The sequence below is a fragment of the Stenella coeruleoalba genome, assembly GCF_951394435.1.
Source record: "Stenella coeruleoalba genome assembly, chromosome: 19".
In the NCBI taxonomy this organism is placed as follows: domain Eukaryota; kingdom Metazoa; phylum Chordata; class Mammalia; order Artiodactyla; family Delphinidae; genus Stenella; species Stenella coeruleoalba.
This window is the reverse complement of record NC_137165.1, coordinates 34,139,856-34,163,334: the sequence shown is the minus strand read 5'-3', so window position 1 is coordinate 34,163,334 and position 23,479 is coordinate 34,139,856. Positions and strand designations below refer to the sequence as shown.

At 36.9% G+C, this 23,479-nt stretch overlaps 1 protein-coding gene across 2 annotated transcripts in view; it reads right to left on the bottom strand.

The window, feature by feature from the left end:
* Positions 1–23,479, bottom strand: part of USP32 (ubiquitin specific peptidase 32) — a 197,871-nt gene that overhangs the window by 48,000 nt on the left and 126,392 nt on the right. For both annotated transcript variants that reach the window (XM_079905174.1, XM_079905175.1), the window contains exons 8-11: positions 23,125–23,240; positions 22,468–22,530; positions 21,181–21,264; positions 15,558–15,619 (exon numbers count right to left, since the gene is read on the bottom strand). In XM_079905174.1, coding sequence (XP_079761300.1) covers positions 15,558–15,619; positions 21,181–21,264; positions 22,468–22,530; positions 23,125–23,240 — 325 coding nt within the window. The remainder of the gene's footprint in view (positions 1–15,557; positions 15,620–21,180; positions 21,265–22,467; positions 22,531–23,124; positions 23,241–23,479) is intronic.

The following is a 23,479-nucleotide window of genomic DNA, read 5'->3' as shown; positions in this document are numbered from 1 at the left end:
CCAATTTTAGAACATTTCAGATACCCCCAAAAGATACTTTATGCCTATTTTTAGTCATTTTTTAGTCAAATTACTGCCCTCAGCCACAAGATACCACTAGTCTATTTTCTATCTCTTATAAATTTCCTTTTTATGAACATTTTGCAATTTTTAAATGGGCAAGGAACTTAAATAAATGGAATGTTATCACATTGTCTTTTATATCTGGCCTCTTTTACTTAGCATGTTTCTGAGGTTCATCTATGTTGGAGTACATATCACTAGTTTGTGCTTTTTTATTACTGAATAATATTCCATAGGTATATTCTTATATATATACATATATACACCATATTTTGTTTATCTATCTAACACCTGATAATTTGAAACTGGCCAGCTGTTTTCCAAAGTGGCTGCACCATTTAACATCCCCATCAGTTACTGTATGAGGGTTCTAGTTGCTCCACATTCTCACCAACACTTGTTATTGTCTGTCTTTTCTATCACAAATGTCCTAATGGGTGTGAAGTGGTGTCACACTGTGATTTTATTTTTAAGATTAATTTATTATTTATTTATTTTTATTGTAGTATAATTGCTTTACAATGTGTTAGTTTCTGCTGTACAATGAAGTGAATCAGCTATATGCATATCTATATCCCCTCCCTCTTGGACCTCCCTCCCATGCTCCCATCCCACCCATCTAGGTCATCACAGAGCACAGAGCTGAGCTCCCTGTGCTACACAGCAGGTTCCCACTAGCTATCTATTTTACACATGGTAGTGTATTTATGTCAAACTTCATCTCCCAGTTGGTTCCACCCTCCCCCCTTCCCCTGCTGTGTCCACATGTCCATTCTCTATGTCTATGTCTCTATTCCTGCCCTGCAAATAGGTTCATCTACCATTTTTCTAGATTCCACATATATACATGAATATATGACATTTGTTTTTCTCTTTCTAGCTTACTTCACTCTGTATGACAGCCTATAGGTCCAGCCACATCTCTACAAATGACCCAATTTCATCCCTTTTTCTGGCTGAGTACTATTCCATTGCATATATGTACCACATCTTCTTTATCCATTCATCTGTCATTGGTTGTTTCCATGTCCTGGCTGTTGTAAACAGTGCTACAATGAACATTGTGGTACATGTGTCCTTTTGAATTATGGCTTTCTCAGGATATATGCCCAGTAGTGGGATTGCTGGGTCATATGGTAGCTCTATTTTTAGTTTTTTAAGGGACCTCCATACTGTTCTCCATAGTGGCTGAATCAATTTACATTCCCACCAACAGTGCAAAAGGGTTCCCTTTTTTCCACACCCTCTCCAGCATTTATTGTTTTGATGATGGCCATTCTGACCAGTGTGAAGTGATACCTCACTGTAGTTTTGATTTGCATTTCTCTAATAATTAGTGATGTTGAGAATCTTTTCGTGTGCCTCTTCATCTGTATGTCTTCTTTGGTAAAATGTCTATTTAGGTCTTCTGCCCATTTTTTAATAGGGTTGTTTGTTTTTTGGATATTGAGCTCCATGAGCTGTTTGTATATTTTGGAGATTAATCCTTTGTTTATTGCTTCATTTGCAAATATTTTCTCCCATTCTGAGGGTTGTCTTTTCGTCTTGTTTATGGTTTCCTTTATTTATTTTTGGCTGCATCAGGTCTTAGTTATAGCACGTGGGATCTTTGTTGCAGTGCTCGGGCTTCTCTCTAGTTGTGGCCTGTGGGTTTTCTCTTCTCTAGTTGTGGCATGCAGGCTCTAAGGTGCATGGGCTCTGTAGTTGTGGTGAGTGGGCTCTGTAGTTGCGGCATGTGGGCTTAGTTGCCCCATGGCATGTGGGATCTTCGTTCCCTGACCAGGGATCAAACTCACGTCCTCTGCATTGTAAGGCTGATTCTTTACCACTGGACCACCAGGGAAGTCCCCACACTGTGATTTTTAAGACACTATTCTTATTGAGGAGAAATTCATATAACATAAGATGGTTGTTTGTTGCACATTTTAAATGTACTAAATGCCACTGAATTGTATACTTAACAATCGTGTTTTTTTTAAACATCTTTATTGGAGTATAATTGCTTTACAATTGTGTGTTAGTTTCTACTGTGTAACAAAGTGAATCAGCTATACATATACATTTATCCCCATTTCTCCTCCCTCTTGCGTCTCCCTCCTACCCTCCCTATCCCACCCCTCTAGGTGGACACAAAGCACCGAGCTGATCTCCCTGTGACATTTGGCTGCTTCCCACTAGCTATCTATTTTACATTTGGTAGTGTACATATGTCCATGCCACTCTCTCACTTCATCACAGCTTACCCTTCCCTCTCCCCATGTCCTCAAGTCCATTCTCTACATTTGCGTCTTTATTCCTGTCCTGCCCCTAGGTTCCTCAGAACCATTTTTTTTGGTTTAGATCCATATATATGTGTTAGCATACGGTATTTGTTTTTCTCTTTCTGACTCACTTCACTCTGTATGACAGTCTCTAGGTCCATCCACCTCATTACAAATCACTCAATTTAATTTCTTTTTATGGCTGAGTAATATTCCATTGTATACGTGTGCCACATCTTCTTTATCCATTCATCTGTCAATGGACACTTAGGTTGCTTCCATGTCCTGGCTATTGTAAATAGTGCTGCAATGAACATTGTGGTACATGACTTTTTTTTTTTTTTTTTGCGGTACGCGGGCCTCTCACTGTTGTGGCCTCTCCTGTTGCAGAGCACAGGCTCTGGACGGGCAGGCTCAGCGGCCATGGCTCACGGGCCCAGCCGCTCCGCGGCATGTGGGATCTTCCCGGACTGGGGCACGAACCCGTGTCCCTTGCATCGGCAGGCAGACTCTCAACCACTGCGCCACCAGGGAAGCCCCATGACTCTTTTTGAATTATGGTTTTCTTAAGGTATATGCCCAGTAGTGGGATTGCTTGGTCATATGGTAGTTCTATTTTTAGTTTTTTAAGGAACCTCCATACGGTTCTCCATAGTGGCTGTATCAATTTACATTCCCACCAACAGTGCTACAATTGTTAATTTTATGCTATGTGAACTTCTCCAAAACATTTTCATACATCCCAACTAAGCAGTTATTTTCTATTACCCTCTTCCCCCAGCCCTTGACAATCACCAATCTGCTTTCTGTACCAATAGATTACCTATTCTGGATATTTCATATATTTCATATAAATCAGGGGGCCCCAACCCCCAGGCCGTGGACCAGTATTGGTCCATGGCCTGTTAGGAACCGGCCACACAGCAGGAGGTGAGTGGCGGGTAAGCGAGCAATGCTTCATCTGCCGCTCCCCATCGCTCGCATTACCGTCTGAACCATCACTCACATTACTGCCTGAAGCACTCTCCCCCCACCCCACCCCCCGAGTCTGTGCAAAAATTGTCTTCCACGAAACCAGCCCCTGGTGCCGAAAAGGTTGGGGACCACGGATATAAATGGAATCATATAATATGTGACCTATTGTGTCTGGCTTCTTCATTTGTGAGGTTCATCCATGATGTAGCATGTATGAGTACATCATTCCTTTTTATGGCTAATATTTCATGGCATAGATATACATTTTGTTTATTCATTCATCTACTGGTTGATATTTGGGCTGTTTCCACCTTATGGCTATTGTGAATAGTGCTGATATAAACATTTGGCTACAAGTATTTGAGTGTCTATTTTCAATTGTTTTAGGTATATACCTAGAAGTGGAATTGCTCGATTATGTGGTAATTCCACATTGAAGAAGTACCAACTTATCTTCTAAAGCAGCTACACCATTTTACAATTCTACCAGTGATGCAGTGAGGATCCCAAATTCTCCACATCATCAAAAAATTTATTTTCCATTTTAAAAATTAAAAATACCCTAGTAGGTGCAAAGTGGAATTTCATGTGGTTTTGAACTGCAAAATTTCCTTAATGACTAATGTTTTTGAGCATCTTTTCAACTGCTGGATAACCACTTGTATATCAACTCTGAAGAAATGTGTATTCAAGTCCCTTGCCCATTTTAAAATTGAGTTATCTTTTGGTTGGTGAGCTGTAGGAGTTCTTTAAATATTCTACTTACTTGACCCTTGTCAGATCTATGATTTACAAATATTATGTCTCATTCTGTAGGCTTTCTTTTCACTTTCTTGACAATGCCCTTTGATGAACAGTTTTTTAATTTTGATGAAGCCAAATTTATCCATTTTTTTTCTTTGGTTGCTTATGCTTTGGGGGTCATGTATAAGAATTAATTTCAAAATCGAAATCATTCTTGGAGAAATATTTTTGCAGGATATAGAATTCTTGTTTTTTCTTTCAGCACTTTAAATCTTATTGAGGATCCATTGTATGTGATAAGTAGCTTCTCTCTTGCTGCTTTCAAAATTCTGTCCCTGGCTTCTGACAACTTGATGATAATGTGTCTTCATGTGGATCTCTTAGAGTTTAACCCTGCAGTTCAATGAGCTTTTTGAATGTTTAGGTTCTTGTCTTTTATCAAATTTGGTAAGTTTTTTCTTCAAGTATTCTGTCACTTCCTCTCCTCTCCTTCTGGGATTCCCATCACGTGAATGCTTGCTGCTATTTCACAGGTCTCCTAGGCTCTGTTCATCTTCCTTCATTCTTTTTCCTTTCTACCCCTCAGTCTGGGATAGTTCAATTGAACTACCTTTAAATTTGCTGATTCTTTCTTCTATCTACTCAAATCTGGTGGTGAACCTCTCTACTGAATTTTTCATTTTGCTTATTGTACTTTTCAGCTCCAGAATTTGTGCTTGGTTCCTTTTTATACTTTCTCTTTACTGATATTATCTGTTTGTCCATACATCATTCTCCTCGTTATTTTAACCTCTTTGTTCATGGTTTCCAGCAGCTTTCTGAACATATTTAAGATAGTTGATTAAAATCTTTGTCTACAAAGTCCAATGTCTGTGCTCCCTTAGAGACAGTTTCTGTTAATTTCTTTTATGAATGTGCAATGGACTTTCTTGTTTTGCTGCATGGTTCATAATTTTTGTTGAAAACTAGACCTTTTGAATATTATAATGTGGCAACTCTGGAAATCTGATCCTCCCCCCGCCCCCGCTGGTTTTTGTTGCTTGCTATAGTGTTTGTTCAGTGACATTCCTAAACTATTTTTTGTAAAGTCTGTTATATGTTGTCTCTGAAGTCTCTCTTCACTTCACTTGTGTTCAGCTAGTGTTTTGATAGAGATTTCCTTGAATGGCAGGAGCGAGGGGAGAGGGAGAGAAAAGGAATAGTAGGGGGAAAAAAAAGAGGGAGGAGGAGAGGAAGAATAGGGAGGAGGGGATGGAGGAGGGCAGGGTGAGGAGAGGAAGAAGATGAGGAGGAAACAAAAACCACTCCTGTCTTTACAGAATAGCTCTGTGCTGGGGAATTCTTCAATGCTTATCCAGGCTCTTTACAGCTGCCTTAGCCTTCATTTTATACATGCCCTCAGTCTAGAGATTAGCCAGAGGTGAAAACATAGGGGTATTCTCAGGTCTATTCTGAGCATGCATCTTGCCACAAGTATGTGCAAGGCTTTCTAAATTTGCTAGTATACATAAGTGTGCTTTCAAATGCTCTAATTTTCCAAGGAAACTCTCTCCAGCTTCTCCTCCTAGACTTTTGGCACTCTGTTGTACAGCTCAACTATAATCTTTTGCCCCAGGTGGTTACGGTTTGTTCATTTGCTTTACAATATTTTTGAGGAATGCCCACTGCTTTTCCAGCCTGGTTAAGTTCTCAGTTAGGCATACCAGAGATGAACTCCTTGTGTCAGTTCTTCAAATAAACCCAGACAGGTTAGAACAAACACACACAAATCTTTGTGAACATGGTGTGCTCTGTTCCATGTGAAACCAAGCACAGGTGCCTAAACCAGGAACATGGGTTGCCATCTTCAAGACTGACAATGAACCAGATAAGGGCAAATATAATTGCCAGAGTTTTCCTATTGCTTTTTCAGTGGCCTTTTTTTAAAATCCAGCATTTGCTTAGTTGCTATAAACCTTCAACTCTTTTTGAGAGTTCTAACAAAGTTTGTTTTGACCGTTTTTCCTTTATTTTTCACTGTTTCTATGGAGAGACAGGCTCTTGGAACTATACCAGTTTCACTGAGTCACTGCTATCATTGTGCTTTTAATTTGCCTTCCCTGAAAATGCATGGGTGTACTAGCCATTCATTCATATATATTTAGTGAAATGCCTATTCAAGCCTTTTGCATATTTTACTTGGATTTAAAAATGTTGTAACACTCACTTATATAACCTGGAAACAAGTCCTTTACTGAATAAATGATATGCAAATATTTTCTCCCAGTCTCTGTGTTAATGGTGTCTCTTGAAACTTGAAAGTTTTTAATTTTGACTATGTCCAATTTATCAAAACAAATTCATTTATGGATTGTGCTTTTGGTGTTATATCTAAGAAATCCTTGGCAATACCAATCACAAAGACTTTCTATTGTTTTTCTCCAGAAGTGTTATAGTTTTAGTTTTTATGTTTAGGTCTATGGGATCCATTTGGACTACATTGTTTTTGCATGGTATAGGTAAGGATCTAAATCTTTTCAAGGTGGATATCCAACTATTCCCACACAATCTGTTGAAAAGACAACCCTTTCTCCATTACATTTTGTTGGCAAATTTGTAGGAAATTAATTGACCAAATATATAAAGGTTTATTTCTAAACTGTCAGTTCAGCTTGATTGACCTGTGTGTCTGTCCATGTGCCAGTACCACACTACCTTGATTAATGCAGCCTTATAGTAAGTTTGAATTCAGGAAGTTCAGGAAGTTCTCCAAGTTGTTTAGGCTAATCTGATTTCTTTGTGTTTCTATATGAAAATTAGGAATATCTTGTCAGTTTCTACAAAAAAGCTAGGATTTTGATTGGTATTGTGTTGAATCTATAAATCAGTTTGGAAGAATTATCTTGACAGTACTGAGTTTTCAAACACATGAACACGGAAAGTCTCTTCATTTACAAAGATTTTAATTTCCCTCAGCCTGGCTTTGTAGTTAGTTTTCAGTGCACAAGTCTCACACTTCTTTTGTTAAATTTGTTTCCTAGGATTTTATTTATTTTGATTCTATTGAGAAAGGAACTAGAGTCTTAATTTTAACTTTACTTTCAAATTATTCAGTGTTAGTAAATAGCAATTCAATTGATTTTTTATATTGGTTTTGTATCCTACAACCTTGTTGAACTAATTATTAATTCTAATAGATTTTCCGTGAATTCTTTAAGAGTTAGAATCTATGTCTGCAAATAGAAACGGTTTTACTTCTTCCTTTATAATCTGGATGACTTTAAAAAATTTATTTATTTAATCTTACCTGATTTCACTGGCTAGAACCTCTAATACAAAGGTGATAGATGTGGTGAGAGCAAGCATCCTTGCCTTTGTCCTGATCTTATGGGAAGTCTTCAGTGTTCCAACCATTAGATATATCAGTTGTAGGTTTTTCCAGAAATCTTTATCAGGTTAACAAATTTCCATTCCCCAAAGGTTTCTTTGAATGTGCATAGTTGTGTTCCAATAAAACTTTGTTTGTGTACCCTGAGATTAGAGTTTCATTTAATTGTAAAGTGTCCCAAATTATTAATCCCCATTTGATGGTTTTCAAACATTTAAAAATGTAAAGTAACATTTTTAGCTTGCAGGCTGTATAAAAATCAGGTAGCATTCCCAAGTTAGCCAAAGGGCCAGAGTATGAAAACCCATGGCCTAGAATACAGTCTGTCCTAGACTGTATTCCATGTGCACTTGAATATGTATTCTGCTGTTTGCTGGGTAGACTGTTCTGTTACTGGGTGCATATATATTTACAATTGTTATATCTTCCTGATGAATTGAAACTTTTATCATTATAAAATGTCTGTCTGTAGTAACATTTTTTTGCATAAAAGCCATTTTAATTGTAATATCAGTATAGCCACTCCAGCTCTCTTATGATTACTATCTGCATGGTTGCATCTTTTTCATCCTTTTATTTTCAATCTATTTGTGTCTTTAAATCTCAAGTACAAATCATCCACAATTTATGATGGGGTTATGGCACGATAAACTCATCGTAAGTTGAAAATATCTTGAGTTGAAAATGTATTTAATACACATAATCTGCTGAACATCATAGATTGATTAGTTTCGGCTACCTTAAACGTGCTCAGAACACTTATATTAGCTTACAGTTGAGCAAAATCATCTAACACAAAACCCATTTTATAATTCAGTATTGAATATCTCATGCAATTTATTGAATATTATACTGGAAGTGAAAAACACAATGGTTGCATTAGTATAGAATGGTTGTAAGTGTACTGGTTGCTTACCCTTGTGATTAAGTGGCGGACTGGAAGCTGCAGCTCACTGCTGTTGCCCAGCATTACAAGAGAGTATTGTACCACATATCAGTAGCTCAGAAAAAGATCAAAATTCAAAATATGGTTTCTACTAAACATGTTATTGCTTTTGAACCATGATAAAGTAAAAAAATCATAACTCAGGGACTGTCTGTAGTTGGATTTAAAAAGATTCAGTCTATCTTTAGCTTTTGATTAGAGCGTTTAATTCATTATTATTTAAGGTAATTATTGGTTTGGATTTATGCCTACTATTTAGTTATTTGTTTTCTATTTATTTCAATTTTTTTTTTTTTTTTTTTGCGGTACGTGGGCCTCTCACTGTTGTGGCCTCTCCCGTTGCGGAGCACAGGCTCCGGACGCACAGGCTCAGCGGCCATGGCTCACGGGCCCAGCCGCTCCGCAGCATGTGGGATCTTCCCGGACCGGGGCACGAACCCGTGTTCCCTGCATCGGCAGGCAGACTCTCAACCACTGCGCCACCAGGGAAGCCCTCAAGTATTTTTATTTGTTCCTCTATTCCTCCTTTACTTCCTTTTTTGCATTAAATAGATATTTTCTAGTATATCACTTTAATTTTTTTTAAGAAACCATATTTTGGGATTATTTTCTTAGTTGCTGCTCTAGAGTTACAATATGGATCTTAACATATTCTACTTCAGATTAACTCTAAATTATTGCAGTGAAATATAGAAACCTTACTCAAATATAGCTCTGCCTCCTACTCTTTTTGTATTATTATTGTCACACATTTTCTGTTACAAAAACAATTTTTAAATCACTATCTCATTAATTTTAAATTAGTAAAAAGAAACAGAAAATATATATTTATACTGTCTTTTATTAACTATGTAATTATGTTTACTGGTGCTCTATATTTCTTTGTGTGGAGTCAAATTACCAAGTGTCTGGTGTCATTTCCTTTCAGCCTGAAGAAGTTTCTTTAGCATTTATCTTAGGACATGTTTACTAGCAACAAATTCAGTATTTATATTTACCTTCATTTCTGAAAGATAGTTCTGCTGGATAAAGAATTCTGGATTGACAGTTTTTCCCCTTTCAGCATTTTATTTTATTTTTATTTATTTTTTATTATTTTTATTTTTTGTGGTACGCAGGCCTCTCACTGTTGTGGCCTCTCCCGTTGCAGAGCACAGGCTCCGGGTGCGCAGGCTCAGCGGCCATGGCTTACGGGCCTAGCCGCTCCACGGCATGTGGGATCTTCCTGGACCGGGGCGCGAACCCGTGTCCCCTGCATTGGCAGGCGGACTCTCAACCACTGCGCCACCAGGGAAGCCCCCTTTCAGCATTTTAAATGCCATCCCACTGGCTACTGACCTCCATCTTTTAAGAACGTCAGCTGTTGACTTGGGGTTGCTGTCTACAAAAGAAGTCATTTTTCTCTTCCTGCTTTGAAGATCTTCTCTTTGCCTATAGCTTTGAACAGTTTGACCATGTGTCTAGATATGAATCTCTTTATGTTTCACTTACTTGCAGTTCACTGGAATTCTTGAATTACTGATTTTCAACACATTTTGGAAGGTTCAGCCACTAATTTGTCAAATATTTTTCTCTGCTCTTTTCTCTCTCCCTCCTTTCCTTCTGGAACTTCCATTACGTTTATGTTGGTATACTTATTTCTGGCATTCCATATGTCTCTGAAGTGCTGTTCACTTTTATTTATTCTTTTGTTTCTGTTCTTCATATTCGAAAAATTTATTGGTTTATATTATATTTTGCTGGTTATTTCTCTGTCGGTTCAAATCTGCTGTGAATTTTTGTTTCACTTACTGTACTTTTCAACTCCGGAATTTCTATTGGCTTCTCTTTTAAAATTTCTGTCTCTTTACTGATATTTTGTATTTAAGCAGTCATTGTCATGATACTTTAATTCTTTAAACAAAGCTTACTTTAGTTCTTTGAAAACACTTACATTCAAATACTGCTTTGAAGTCTGCGTACTAAGTCTAACATCAGTGGCCACCTCAGAGACAGTTTCTATCAACTAGTTTTCCCTCCGTATACGGGTCATATTTTCCTATTTTGTTGAATGTCTTGTAATTTTTTGTTATCGAAAATCAGACATATTTGATAATATATTTCAGCAACTCTGGATTCTGACCGCCCCCCCGTGTGTTCTTCCTTGTGACTTCCAGAACTAATTCTGTAGAGTCTGTCTCTTCTGCAAGTATAAGGCTGCTCAGTTTTATTATTATTTTTAAATATTTATTTATTTATTTTATTTTTGGCTGCATTGGGTATTAGTTGTGGCATGCAGGATCTTCGTTTAGGCATGTGGGCTTCTCTCTAGCTGTGGCGCATGGGCTCCAGAACGCATGGACTCTCTAGTTGTGGTGCCTGGGCTCTCTAATTGTGGCCCGTGTGCTCAGTAGTTGTGGCACGCGGGCTTAGTTGCCCCACGGCATGTGGGATCTTAGTTCCCCGACCAGGGATCAAACCCACGTCCCCTGCATTGGAAGGCAGACTTAACCACTGGACCACCAGGGAAGTCCCAGTTTTATTATTATTTCTTGTATTTATTTTTCAGCCTGGATTTCTTGGGAAGAGCATAACTTACTTGCCAGCCAATGACTGGTGAGAGGCTGTGCTTAAACACCTGGAGCCACTTGCACCTTTTCTCTGATGGATCTGTGTTCACCATTTGAGAAACACATGCAAAGTTCAGAAAGGTTACAAACCTTCTCTGTGCAAGGGAAGGTTTTTACTTTCTGCATGTGCAAGGATTCCCATTAAACCAGGAATGAATAGACATCTAAGGCTCGCTTTGGTGTCTTCTGAGCTTGCATGTAGTCTTGTATATACTAGCAGCCTTCCAAATCATTTAGAATATGGGGAAGTTTACTCACTATGGTTATCTTGTTCTCTGGATGTCTTTGTTAAAATTTTGACTGGGCTGTCCGTCTGCTGCTTCCCTTAACCAGTACCTCAACCCCAAGCTAGCGATGTTCCCTGATTGTTTGCCACCATGTAATCTCTACTGTTTTTTACAATATTTTTATAAGATTGTTTATATTCTTATTTTCTTTTTTTGCTTTCATTTTTTAATTGAAGTATAGTCAATTTACAATGTTGTGTTAGTTTTAGATGTACAGCAAAGTGATTCAGAGATATATATATATATATATATACCTTTCAGATTCTTTTCCATCATAGATTATTACAAGATATCAAATATAGTTCCCTATACAGCAGGCCCTTGTTGTTTATCTATTTTATATACAGTAGTGTGTATATGTTAATCCCAAACTTCTAATTCCACCCCCCACCCCCATTTTTTTTTTTACAATTCTCTTGGCCAGGCACTCAGCCCTGCTCTACTGCAAATCAAGTCAGCCCTCTCTGGCCTGCCCTGGTAAAACTATCATGCAGATCTGTTGGATGGGAGGGCATGGGAACAGTCTCAGGTAGAAATACTACAGAATCCCATTATTCTTACCAAGGTTTAGTAGTTTTTCTTGAATAAATGCTTCTCAATTTGTTGAATAACTCTGTTCAGTTTTCAGAGTCCTGAAATGGTTGGCTGACAATTTTGCCCAGTTGCTTTTCGGGGAGAGAATTTGCTGAGATCTTCACTCAGCCATTGCAGAAATCATGATACTGATTTTTAAATTAATTAATTAATTAATTTTTTTTTACTGTTTTGGGTCTTCATTGCTGCGTGTGGGCTTTCTCTGGTTGCAGTGAGCGGGGGCTGCTCTTTGTTGCAGTGCGGTACGGAGGCTTCTCATTACGGTGGCTTCTCTTGTTGCAGAGCAGGGGCTCTAAGCACGTAGGCTCAGTAGTTGTGGCACATGGGTTCTAGAGCACAGGCTCAGTAGTTGTGGCACACGGGCTTAGCTGCTCTGCAGCATGTGGGATCTTCCCAGACCAGGGATTGAACCTGTGTCCCCTGCATTGGCAAGCGGATTCTTAACCACTGCACCACCAGGGAAGTCCATGATACTGATCTTTAAAAAAAGTACTGATTCTTTAAGTTAGCGACAAATATTTCTTTCTTTCTTTTTTTTTTTTGAGACAAATATTTCTTTCACTTCATTGCCTATGTAACAACCTGACTCATCCTTTATTTATTTTAAAATATTTATTTATTTATTATTTATTTTAGCTGTGCTGGGTCTTAGTTGCAGCACGTGGGATCTTTAGTTGTAGCAGGCAGACTCCGTAGCTGCGGCATGCGGCTCTTAGTTGTGGCATGCGAACTCTTTAGTTGTGGCATGCGTGCAGGATCTATTTCCCCAATCAGGGATTGAATCCGGGCCTCTTGCATTGGGAGTGTGGAGTCCTACCCACTGGACCACCAAGGAAGTTCCTCATCCTTTACTTTTTATTAAAAAAAAATTTTTTTTTGAAGATCTAGTTCAGTTTATTCAATGATTCATGAATCAGGTAGCATCCCGTCTAGCAACTAGAGGTGTGATTCCCTGACTCATCCATCAAAAACCATCACAGTAAAATGAATTTTTGACGTGAAAAATGGAGGCAAAATAAAACAAAACTCAGAAATCCAAATGAAATAAAAAATTTGGAACCTAGGATTTAAAATTCAGATTTATTGAAAAATACAGAAAGCAGTAGTGTTTTTAATGAAAAAAGTCCTAGACTTGATTCTGCCACCTCCATGTAATTTTAGGTAAGTTCCTCAACTTTTGTGAATCTCAGTTTTCTCTTTTACAAAATGGGATGATGAAATTAATTTCATGCGGTTATTCTGAGGACTAGATGAAATAACCCAAGTGGAAGTATTTTGCAAAGGACAACGTTTTATAAAAATATAAGATTATCTCAACATTATATTTTTAAATAGGGTTGCTATGAACATTTGCAAAATAATTAAGCCAAGAAATATATATACAGTTTACACAGCATTCTTAATATCTATGCTAAGTCATAATGACTTAAGAAGATACTAGTATAATATGAAATTATATTGCAGTGCTGTCAGAAAAAAAAGCTACTGCAGCTACATAAAAGCCTTTTAGTATTTCCTTACACTATCTCATTTGTACACTTCAATGTATTTTTAATTTTTATTTTACGAGAGTTAAACATTAGAGAAAATCAAGCAACACTGTCAACATCTGTAAACTGTAAATAAGAAGAAGTCTTCTGAGTATGAAAATTAAAAAGACTACACAAGACTACAGTTTTTATGAAAACAACATTTTAAAAAAATGGATTTTGCCTAACCTTCTTTAAGAACTATTTTTAAAAATCCATTTTAAAAACAAAATATATTTACTACTTCAACTAACCTAAATCTCAATTGGCACTGCCTATTTAAATGTGACTATGTAATCTTGTTCTCTGGTGTTCCCAACAACTGTTTCAGTAAACTCTCTTTTATCCATTAGTCCAAAGCCAAAAGAAACTACTAAAAAAGTAGTTATACACACTACTTTAGGAAAAAGTCAAGTGACAAACTATATGTTGAGACTTTATTCTAAAAGCAAAGTTTAGTAGAGATTCAGTCATATTTCTAAAACTTTCTATATAAACATGTAGTATAATAGTAATCCTAAAGCAATGAAAGATACTTAAGGTATTAAAAATTGAATTATAACTATAAAAATATACAGGCTCATTAACCCAGGTATATGACTTCAATAATTCTGCCTAAGTAAATCCCTAATCAAAGGCTTATAGACTTTATTACTAAATTGTTCCAATATACTTATGTTAAAGAAAAATAGAGATAAAATTAGGGGATGAATAGGACCTATTAGACAATCATTTAAATTATAAGAGGATTTTATTGATAAATACAAGTGTCATTTTATATTATCTGCAGTGGAAATGTAAGCAGAAAGTAAAACTATATTTCAGAATACTCTCATTTTTGTAAAAAATTTACAAATTCCATCAGAGGTATATACGTATGTGCATATGTGATAGAGTGTCAATAGTGCAACCATCAACAAAATGAAAAGGCAGCCTATAAAATGGGAGCAAATATTTGCAAACCACATATTTGATAAGGGGTTAATATCCAAAATATACAAAGAACTCATATAATTCACTAGCAAAAAACCAAAACAATCCAATTAAAAAAATGGGCAAAGAAAAAAAAAATGGGCAACGGACCTGAATAGACATTTTTCTAAAGAAAACATACTAATGGCCAATGGCTACATGAAAAGGTGCTCAACATCACTAAAAATGAGGGAAATACAAATCAAAACCACAATGAGATATCATCTCACATCTTTTAGGATGGCTATTATAAAAAGATAAGAGATAACAAATGCTGGCAAGGATGTAGAGAAAAGAAACCCTTGTACATTGTTGGTGGGAATGTAAACTGATACAGCCATCACGGAAAACAGTGTGGAGGTTTCTCAGGAAATTAAAAATGGAACTACCATATGATCCAGCAATCCCACTCCCGGGTATATATCCAAAGGAAACGAAATCATTATCTTGAGGAGACAGCTCTATTCCCAAGTTCATTGCAGTATTATTCACACTAGCCAAGGTATGGAAACAATCTTAAGTGTCCCAAAACGGATGAATGGATAAAGAAAATGTGGTGTTTTTATATATATAAAATGGAATTTTATTCAGCCTTAAAAGAGAAGGAAATCATGTCATTTACAAAAACATGGATGAAGCTGGAGGGCATTAAGCTAGGTGAAATAAGCCAGACAGAGAAAGACAAATACTGCATGATATAAAAAAAAAAAAAGTCAAATTCAGAAACTGAAGAGGAAAGTGGCTGCCAGGGGCTGGGAGAAACAGAGGTCGGTAAAAAGGTACAAATTTCCATTATAAGATATATAAGGTCTTCAAATCCAATGTGATATAGTTGATAACAATCTATTATATAAATGAAACCTGCTAAGACAGCAGAACTTAAATGTTCTCACCCCCACCCCCAAAAGGTAAATAAATATGTGAGCTGATGATGATGGTGTGTTAATTAACTCAATGGGTGGAATCCTTTCATAATGTATACAATATATCAAGTCACCACATTGTACACTTTAAATATCTTAACCCAATCCCTTGGTTAGGAAGTTAGTTTAACAAAAAATTTCATTATGTAACTGTTTTGGAGAAACAAAGTGCTATTGCAATGATAACGTTAAAATGGGACATGCTGTTACTCAGTAACAATATATTTCAGGTGTCAGAAATTTCAACTATATAATGAAAAATGTACAGATTGAAACTACAAACTTACCTAATAATTTGTCCTTCCTCTTCTGGAGTAGCTGGTCTTAACCCCAGAACTATGTGACATACCTAGAGATAAAAGTGGTAAATTAAACTTCTTTGGTGCCAATGACTGGACTATAGACTATTTCACATTCTCTGTATGAGATCCATATTCTAGATGGGAATCTAAATCAGCAATAGCTTTCAATTGATGAATTATCAATGATCCACTTAAGCAAATCTGAACTTTAAACTTAAATTTTCTGTTCTGTTGTTTCTTTTTAAACAAACCATTGCAATGGAAGGCAATTTCCAAATCTCTGCGTGATAAAAAAGAGACAGAGAGAGAGAGAGAGACAGAGACAGAGACAGAGAAAGGAAGAAAGGAAGAAAAGGAGAAAGAAAGGAAGAAACTACTTTTCAGAATATTTCATTAACACTATATATCTTAATTATCTCACATAGAGAATATTACTTCCTTTCCTGAAATCTGAAGAGTATACCATGGCACCTGGGCAGAGAGGTGAAGGGGAGATGAAAAGGACACAGAAAATGAAGGATAATGGTGGCATTTCAATTTGAACAACTCTAAGAAAAACATTATTGCCACTAGTGCTAAATATGCTTTTTTTTTTTTTTTTTTTGTGGTACGCGGGCCTCTCACTGTTGTGGCCTCTCCCATTGCGGAGCACAGGCTCTGGACGCGCAGGCTCAGCAGCCATGGCTCATGGGCCCAGCCGTTCCGCGGAATGTGGGATCTTCCCAGACCAGGGCACGAATCCGTGTCCCCTGCAACGGCAGGCGGACTCTCAACCACTGCGTCACCAGGGAAGCCCTAAATATGCTTTTTAAGGCTCATTTTCTCAACTTATTTGCCTTCTCTAAATATCATCACAAAAGATATGATTTTTCCCCCAACATTTAACATGAAAATTTTCAAAAATACAGAAAAGTTGAAAGAATTTTACACTGAACACCTCATTCCCATCACCTAAGTCTAACATTAACATTTTTATTATACTTAATCTATTCATCCCTCAATTCATCATCTTAATTTTTACATGCATTTCAAAGTAAATTATAGCTATTAGTACAGCTCCCTGTAAATACATCAGCATGCCTGTTTATAGTTTTGTTTACATTTTGAGGTACAATTAACAGTACACAAATTAGGTTTACAAGATTCAGGCATGTATCAGTAGTTCATTCTTTTTTATTGCTGAGTAACAGTCCACTGTTTGACAATACCATTTTATCCATTCTCCTACTGATGCATACTTGGGCTTTGGGTTTTGTTTTTTTTTTAAATTTATTTTTGGCTGCGTTGTGTCTTCGTTGCTGCGCGCGGGCTTTCTCTAGTTGTGGTGAGCGCGGGCTACTCTTGGTTTCGGTGCGCAGGCTTCTCATTGTGGTGGCTTCTCTTGTTGCAGAGCACGGGCTCTAGGGCGTGCAGGTTTCAGTAGTTGTGGCACATGGGCTCAGTAGTTGTCGCTCATGGGCTCTAGAGCACAGGCTCAGTAGTTGTGGTGCACGGGCTTAGTGGCTCCGCGGCATGTGGGATCTTCCTGGATGAGGACTCAAACCCGTGTCTCCTGCATTGGCAGGTGGATTCTTAACCACTGCGCCACGAGGGAAGCACAGGTATCTGGGTTTTTGTAAGCAAACTTAATGAAAAGGAAATATAATATACATGCTTAAAAGTGAACAATATTTTAAAAAGATTTTTTAATTGAAGTATAGCTGATTTACAATATTGTGTTAGTTTCACATGTACAGCAAAGTGTTAAAAGTGAACAAATCTTAAGTGTACAGTTTATTGACTTTTCACAAAGTAAACACACCTATGTAACCTTCATCCAGTCAAGAAACAGAACATTGCTACCTCTCCCAAAGTTCCACTTTGAGTTCTTTCCCAGACACCACTGTACCCCTTTAATGTGTTCACTCTACTACATTCTACCACCATGGATTGGTTTTGTCTGCTTTTGAATTTTCTGGTCCAGTATTTTCCACTCAAAATTATGTAAGATTCATCCATGTGGTTGTGTGTAGCACCAGTATATTTATTTTTATTGTTTTAAAGTAAACCATATGTATGCATGTGCCACCATTTCTGTTTATGTATTTATTGTTGATAGGTACTCGGGTCATTTTCTGTTTGGGGCTGTAACAAAAAATGCTTATAAGAACTTATTCTATGTTTCTTGGTGCTCAGATATACAAGTTTCTGTAGGGTACATACATGGGGTAGATTTGCTGAGTCATAGAGTATACATAAAAACAGCCAAACAATTTCCAAAATACTTGTAAGAATTTATATTCCTACTGGCAATGTGTAAGAGTTCCAGTTTCTTGCTATCCTCAACAATGCTTCATATCACCTCAAAGCTAACCATTCTAATGGATGTCTAATGGTACTCCAAGAGTGATTTTAAAATGTATTTCCATTATGACTAAAGAAGTTAGCCCCCTTTCATAATTATTAGCTATTTGGATATTCTCGTTTGTGAAGCACCTGTTCAAGTTTTTTGTACACTTTGATATTGAGCTTCTGCCTTTTTTTCATTGATTTTTGCTCTTTGTATGCCCTATATACAAGTCTTTTGTTGGATACAGATAAAGCAAATATATTCTTATCTTTTCATTTTTTTTTTTTGGCCACACCACGTGGCATGGGGAATCCTAGTTCCCCAACCAGAGATCGAACCCGTGTCCCCTGCATTGGAAGCGTGGCGTCGTAACCACTGGACCGTCAGGGAAGTCCCTCTTTTCATTTTCTTAATGGTATCTCTTGATAAAAAGAATTCTTAATTTTACTGAAGTCCAGCTTAAAACTTTTCTTTATGCTTAGTGCTCTCTGGAAGTATTTTGGCTGCATTGGGTCTTCATTGCTGCATGCGTCCTGTTTAAGAACTCTTTGCCACCTCAAAGTCATTAAAATATCTCCTATATTATTTTCTAGACATTTTATTGTTTACCGTTCAAATTTATTAGATTTATAATCTACCTAAATTACTTTTCATGTATTATAATGGGGTGGGAATAATGAGGCATGTTTTCACCATATGAATACTAATTAATTCAGTACCACTTACTGAAAAGACCACCCCTTTGCATCTGCAATGCAATGTCTTCTTTGTTATAAATCAAGTGATCACACCTATGTAGGTCTGTTTAAGAACTCTCAATACTGTTCCACTGGTTTGTCTAACTTTATGCAGATATCACATTGTCTTAATATTGTTATTTTTTTTTTTTTTTGCGGTACGCGGGCCTCTCACTGTTGTGGCCTCTCCTGTTGCGGAGCACAGGCTCTGGACGCGCAGGTTCAGCGGCCATGGCTCACGGGCCCAGCCGCGCCGCGGCATGTAGGATCCTCCCGGACCGGGGCACGAACCCGTGTCCCCTGCATCGGCAGGTGGACTCTCAACCACTGCGCCACCAGGGAAGCCCAATACTGTTATTTTATAACAAGTTCTAATATCTGGTAATACAAGTCCACTGTTCTTTAATATCACCTTTGCTATTTTTATTTTTGGCCCTTCATACTTCTCTGTGTATTTAGAATCAGCTTGTCAAGTTCTGCAAAAACACAATGACAACAATGAACTTTTTGGGATTCTGATTGTGAGTGCACAAATCTTTAAATCAACTGAAGGGGAATTGACATCATTAAAGTATTGAGCCTTCCAATCCATAAATATGGATTACCTCCCTCTGTATCGGTTTTTTTTTATTACTGCTGTAACAAATTATCACAAAATTTGCAGCTTAAAACAGCACAAATTCATTATCTTACTGTTATGTAGGTCAAAAGTAAGGCATGGATCTCACTAGGCTAAAAATTAAGACAGCAACAGGGCTGTCTGTATTCCTTTCCGGAGGTCAAAGGAAGAATATGCTTCCTTGCCTTTTCCAGCTTCTAGAGTTCACCCACATTCCTTTGCTCGCGGCCCCTTCCTCTTTCTTCAAAGCTAGCCACTTGCACCTCTCTCACTCTTCTTCCAACGTCATTTCTTTCTCTCTGACCACAGTTGAGAAAGATTTTCCACTTTTAAGGACTCATGTGATTAGACTGGACCCATCTGAATAATACAGGTCAATCTCCCCATCTCAGAGTCCTTAAACTCATACAACTGCAAAATCCCCTTTGCCATGTAAAATAACATATTCACAGGTTCCAAGGATTAGGGCATGGATATTGGTGGGGGTGGGGGTAGGCTGAGTTATTCTGCTTACCACATTATTTAACATTTGATACTTTCTGACAAATGTATAAGATAGAAGATCCTGCTCATGTTTAGCATGCTTCCTCTGCAAAATATTGGGCACTGAGTTTATTAAAAAGGATTGAAAATAAAGTATTACCACAGGAATGGTTTACTAATTCTACTGATACTTATGTTACACTTAAATACTCAGGCAAGAGTGGGATCTTGGCAAATAAAATAAGAGCATAATTCAAGCTTTTATCACTGAACTTACCAGCTAACTCTATTTTAAGACACAGATAGAAAATAAAACTAATTAGCATAACAGTCTGCTTACTCATATATTAAGTGAACACAAAGTTTACTTAAGTGGTCAAAATGTTTGTATAACTAATTATGACTTAAAGTAGTTGAGAATATTATTTTAAATGAGATAAAAAAACAGCTGATCAATTTTCGTATTACCAAGCAAGTCATTTCTGTTTATAGTAGTGATTTATATTATTTTTGTACATTTTTTATTTTACAAAGCCATCAACTTAAATCCCTGCTGAAAACTGATAGTGGAGCAGCTGAGTGATTTATATGGATATTATAGGCTTATCAGATTGCATATGCTTTAAATATACATTAATTAGTCATTAGCTATAAGGAAGAGTTCAATTTCCATGTATTCTAACATTGTTGTGTCACAGACAAGTTACTCTTTATTTGCAATGGAAGATCATGATACAAAGATACTAAACCTTTCTGACTTTCACAGGGATGCTTTTACAAGGAAAGGAAAATATAATAAGGAGAATCTAAAATATCACTATTAAATCAACAAATATTTATAAAGAACCATGAAAAATGGGAAACCATAAGTTATTTTTTTTAATTGGAGCAAGAGAAGTATTTTAACTGGGAAAACAGTTAAAATATGGCTGCTCACTCCTAGCAGCTATTCTTTCCTCCTTCTCCTTCAATCTTTTTTGGACCTTCTAAAGAATTAGAAAAAAAAACAGAACTGAGAAACAGTCTTGCATCTAAGATAATCTCCTAACTGGGAAGATTGTATATTTTGTGAAAAATTTACACCTGCCTACTTATGATCCATCTCTCTGTTCACACAGCCTTACTTGTTAGGAGGGGCCTTTAAACAAGACAACAATGAAGAAAAATAGCAAATTATTCTCTATGTATCTACATTCTCCTGTCATTACTTGTAAGATAAACATAATCAGCTCTATTCTACCCTCCTATCGTCTCATGACTTTGAGAAACTTCAGTAGGCACTCATGCTCTCTCACCATCCTTCAGGTCGTGTATGGGATAATGTAGTTCTTTTTATAATATATGGTTTTGTAGCCTAGTTGTAATAACTATTACATATGGAAAAGATGCAGAACTACTGGTACCACTGTCCTCTGTACCTGTCATTTACCTTAAACATACCTGGAAAAGTAGATTCAAAAATTCATTGGCAAGAACATTTTTCACACTCCAGATTTGATAGTCTTCTAGAGTAAGATGGCCCATCTGAAAGTGAAACAGTATTTTAAAAGATCTCATTTTTTATACTATTTGAATAAAATCTGGTTTATTAGACTTCTAATTGTCATATGTCTGAAAGAAAACCAATAATTTAAGGTAGATGCTATGTGTTCATCTGAGAAGTAGGCCAGCTAGGATAAGTTTAAAAGTAACCAAATTTTGTTGAAATAGTCAATGGCAATGAGGACAATTTATCCCCAACAATCTTCTTCCTCCAATAAGACCTGGGAAATAACTCACAGTATCTTCTGGTTCAAAGGTCACTTACGGAACCCACAAAAGGCCCTGAGTAGGGAAAATGAAGCATTTACTAATTTTGAAAGCATTTTTGCAGACTCTTTGGATTATGCCCTTTGATCCTAACAATTTTCTAAGACCTTCTTAGAAATATCTGGTAATTTTATCAGAATTCTTAGAGATTTAAAAGAATTTAATAAATATAAAAAATGAGTATCTACATTACATTTCCCCAGAATACAATTTAACATTACTCTTATAAGTTGAGTAAAGCAATATTTTCTTGGTGTCAAAGTGTACCAAAAATTACATTTTCATACAGAAGGCAAAATATATATAAGCTATTGATTACATGCTTATTCTGGCTGCCATTAAAGAACTCAGAAGAGATCTTTACCAATATTACTTTTTAAATTTTGTAAAAGAACATATGTACCACCCAGACTGAGATAAAAGGTCATTTCCATCATCCCAAATATCCTTATGGTCCTCCCCAGTTAAATCACTCATCCCCGAAATCACTGTTGTAACACCTGTTACCATTTTTAAGTTTTGCCTCTGTTCTCGAACTTCATATAAATGGAATCATACAATATGTGTTCTTTTTTTCTGTGCATTCTTTCACTCAGTATAAGGCTAGCCCTACCATAACTTATTAAAATGGGAGAAATAAAGATTATAAATGATGGCAACGGCTGTGTCTACTTAATTTTTATAAAATGCCTAGCTTATAAAATATAATAAATGTTTTTATGTATATAACACTTAATGGAGTTGTTTAAACATGGAATGGGCTATCTTTAGAGACAACTTGGAGGTGTTGTAACAACAGATCCAAATAAGCACTTGGTGGGGATGAGGTAGAAGAGATTTAAATATATATATAAACTATATAAACCAATTCAGAGTACAAGGTATTTTTAGAAAAGGATTAGTCCCAGCGAGACTCACCTTTGTGGTGTCATGTGCATTCAATATGCCTTCTACAATGTCAGATAGATCCATGTGTAATTCCTTTAAAAACAGAAACCCAAAGAAGTAATTAGAAAAGAGTAGATATCATCTTTATTAGTCAGTGACTAAGGTATACGACATTTTGGTCAAGTTTTTTTTTTTTTTTTTGCGGTACCCGGGCCTCTCACTGTTGTGGCCTCTCCCGTTGCGGAGCACAGGCTCCGGACGCGCAGGCTCAGCGGCCATGGCTCACAGGCCCAGCCACTCCGCGGCATGTGGGATCTTCCCGGACGAGGGCACGAACCCGTGTGCCCTGCATCGGCAGGCGGATTCCCAACCACTGCGCCACCAGGGAAGCCCAGGTCAAGTATTTTTTTAAATTACCATTAATAGATTGTTACACTTGCTTTAAAAAATTAAGCCAATTTCCCTCTGGTTTCATTTTTACTTTACACAATACACTCAGTTTATGAAATTTTCTAAGGCAAATTCTTTTTCCAATTTTGTACCTTCAGCTATGGATATTTTGAGTAGCATAATATAGCAACTAGAGGTAATAACAAATCCCTTTCTCTTGATCTCTTTTTAAAATTTTTCACTCCATTTTCCTGTTGGAAATTTACATGCAACAAGATGTATACAACCAGAATTTACCGGGATGTCATCGGTACGGTTGTCCTTCCAGACCTCTAAGAGTGCAACCACCATGTCTCTCAGTTCAACCCTGGAGAGAACTCCATCACGGTCAACATCAAACACCTTGAAGCAAACTAAACAAAAGAAACTCTTATGAAGTATTCTGAAGTACAATACGTTTTACTGGAAGCTGCCTTAGTAAAATTACTTAGTTTCTTAAGCAAGTATATTCTGGATTAAGTCTGCTTATCTGGAGCACACTATGTCATTAAAGTCCTCTGAACTTGTAGGACTTCCTGCACATACTTGCTAAGTCTCTCTATCTACATCATTAGCCAGGTTGGAGAACCCTATCCTTCCCCCAAATCTAGAG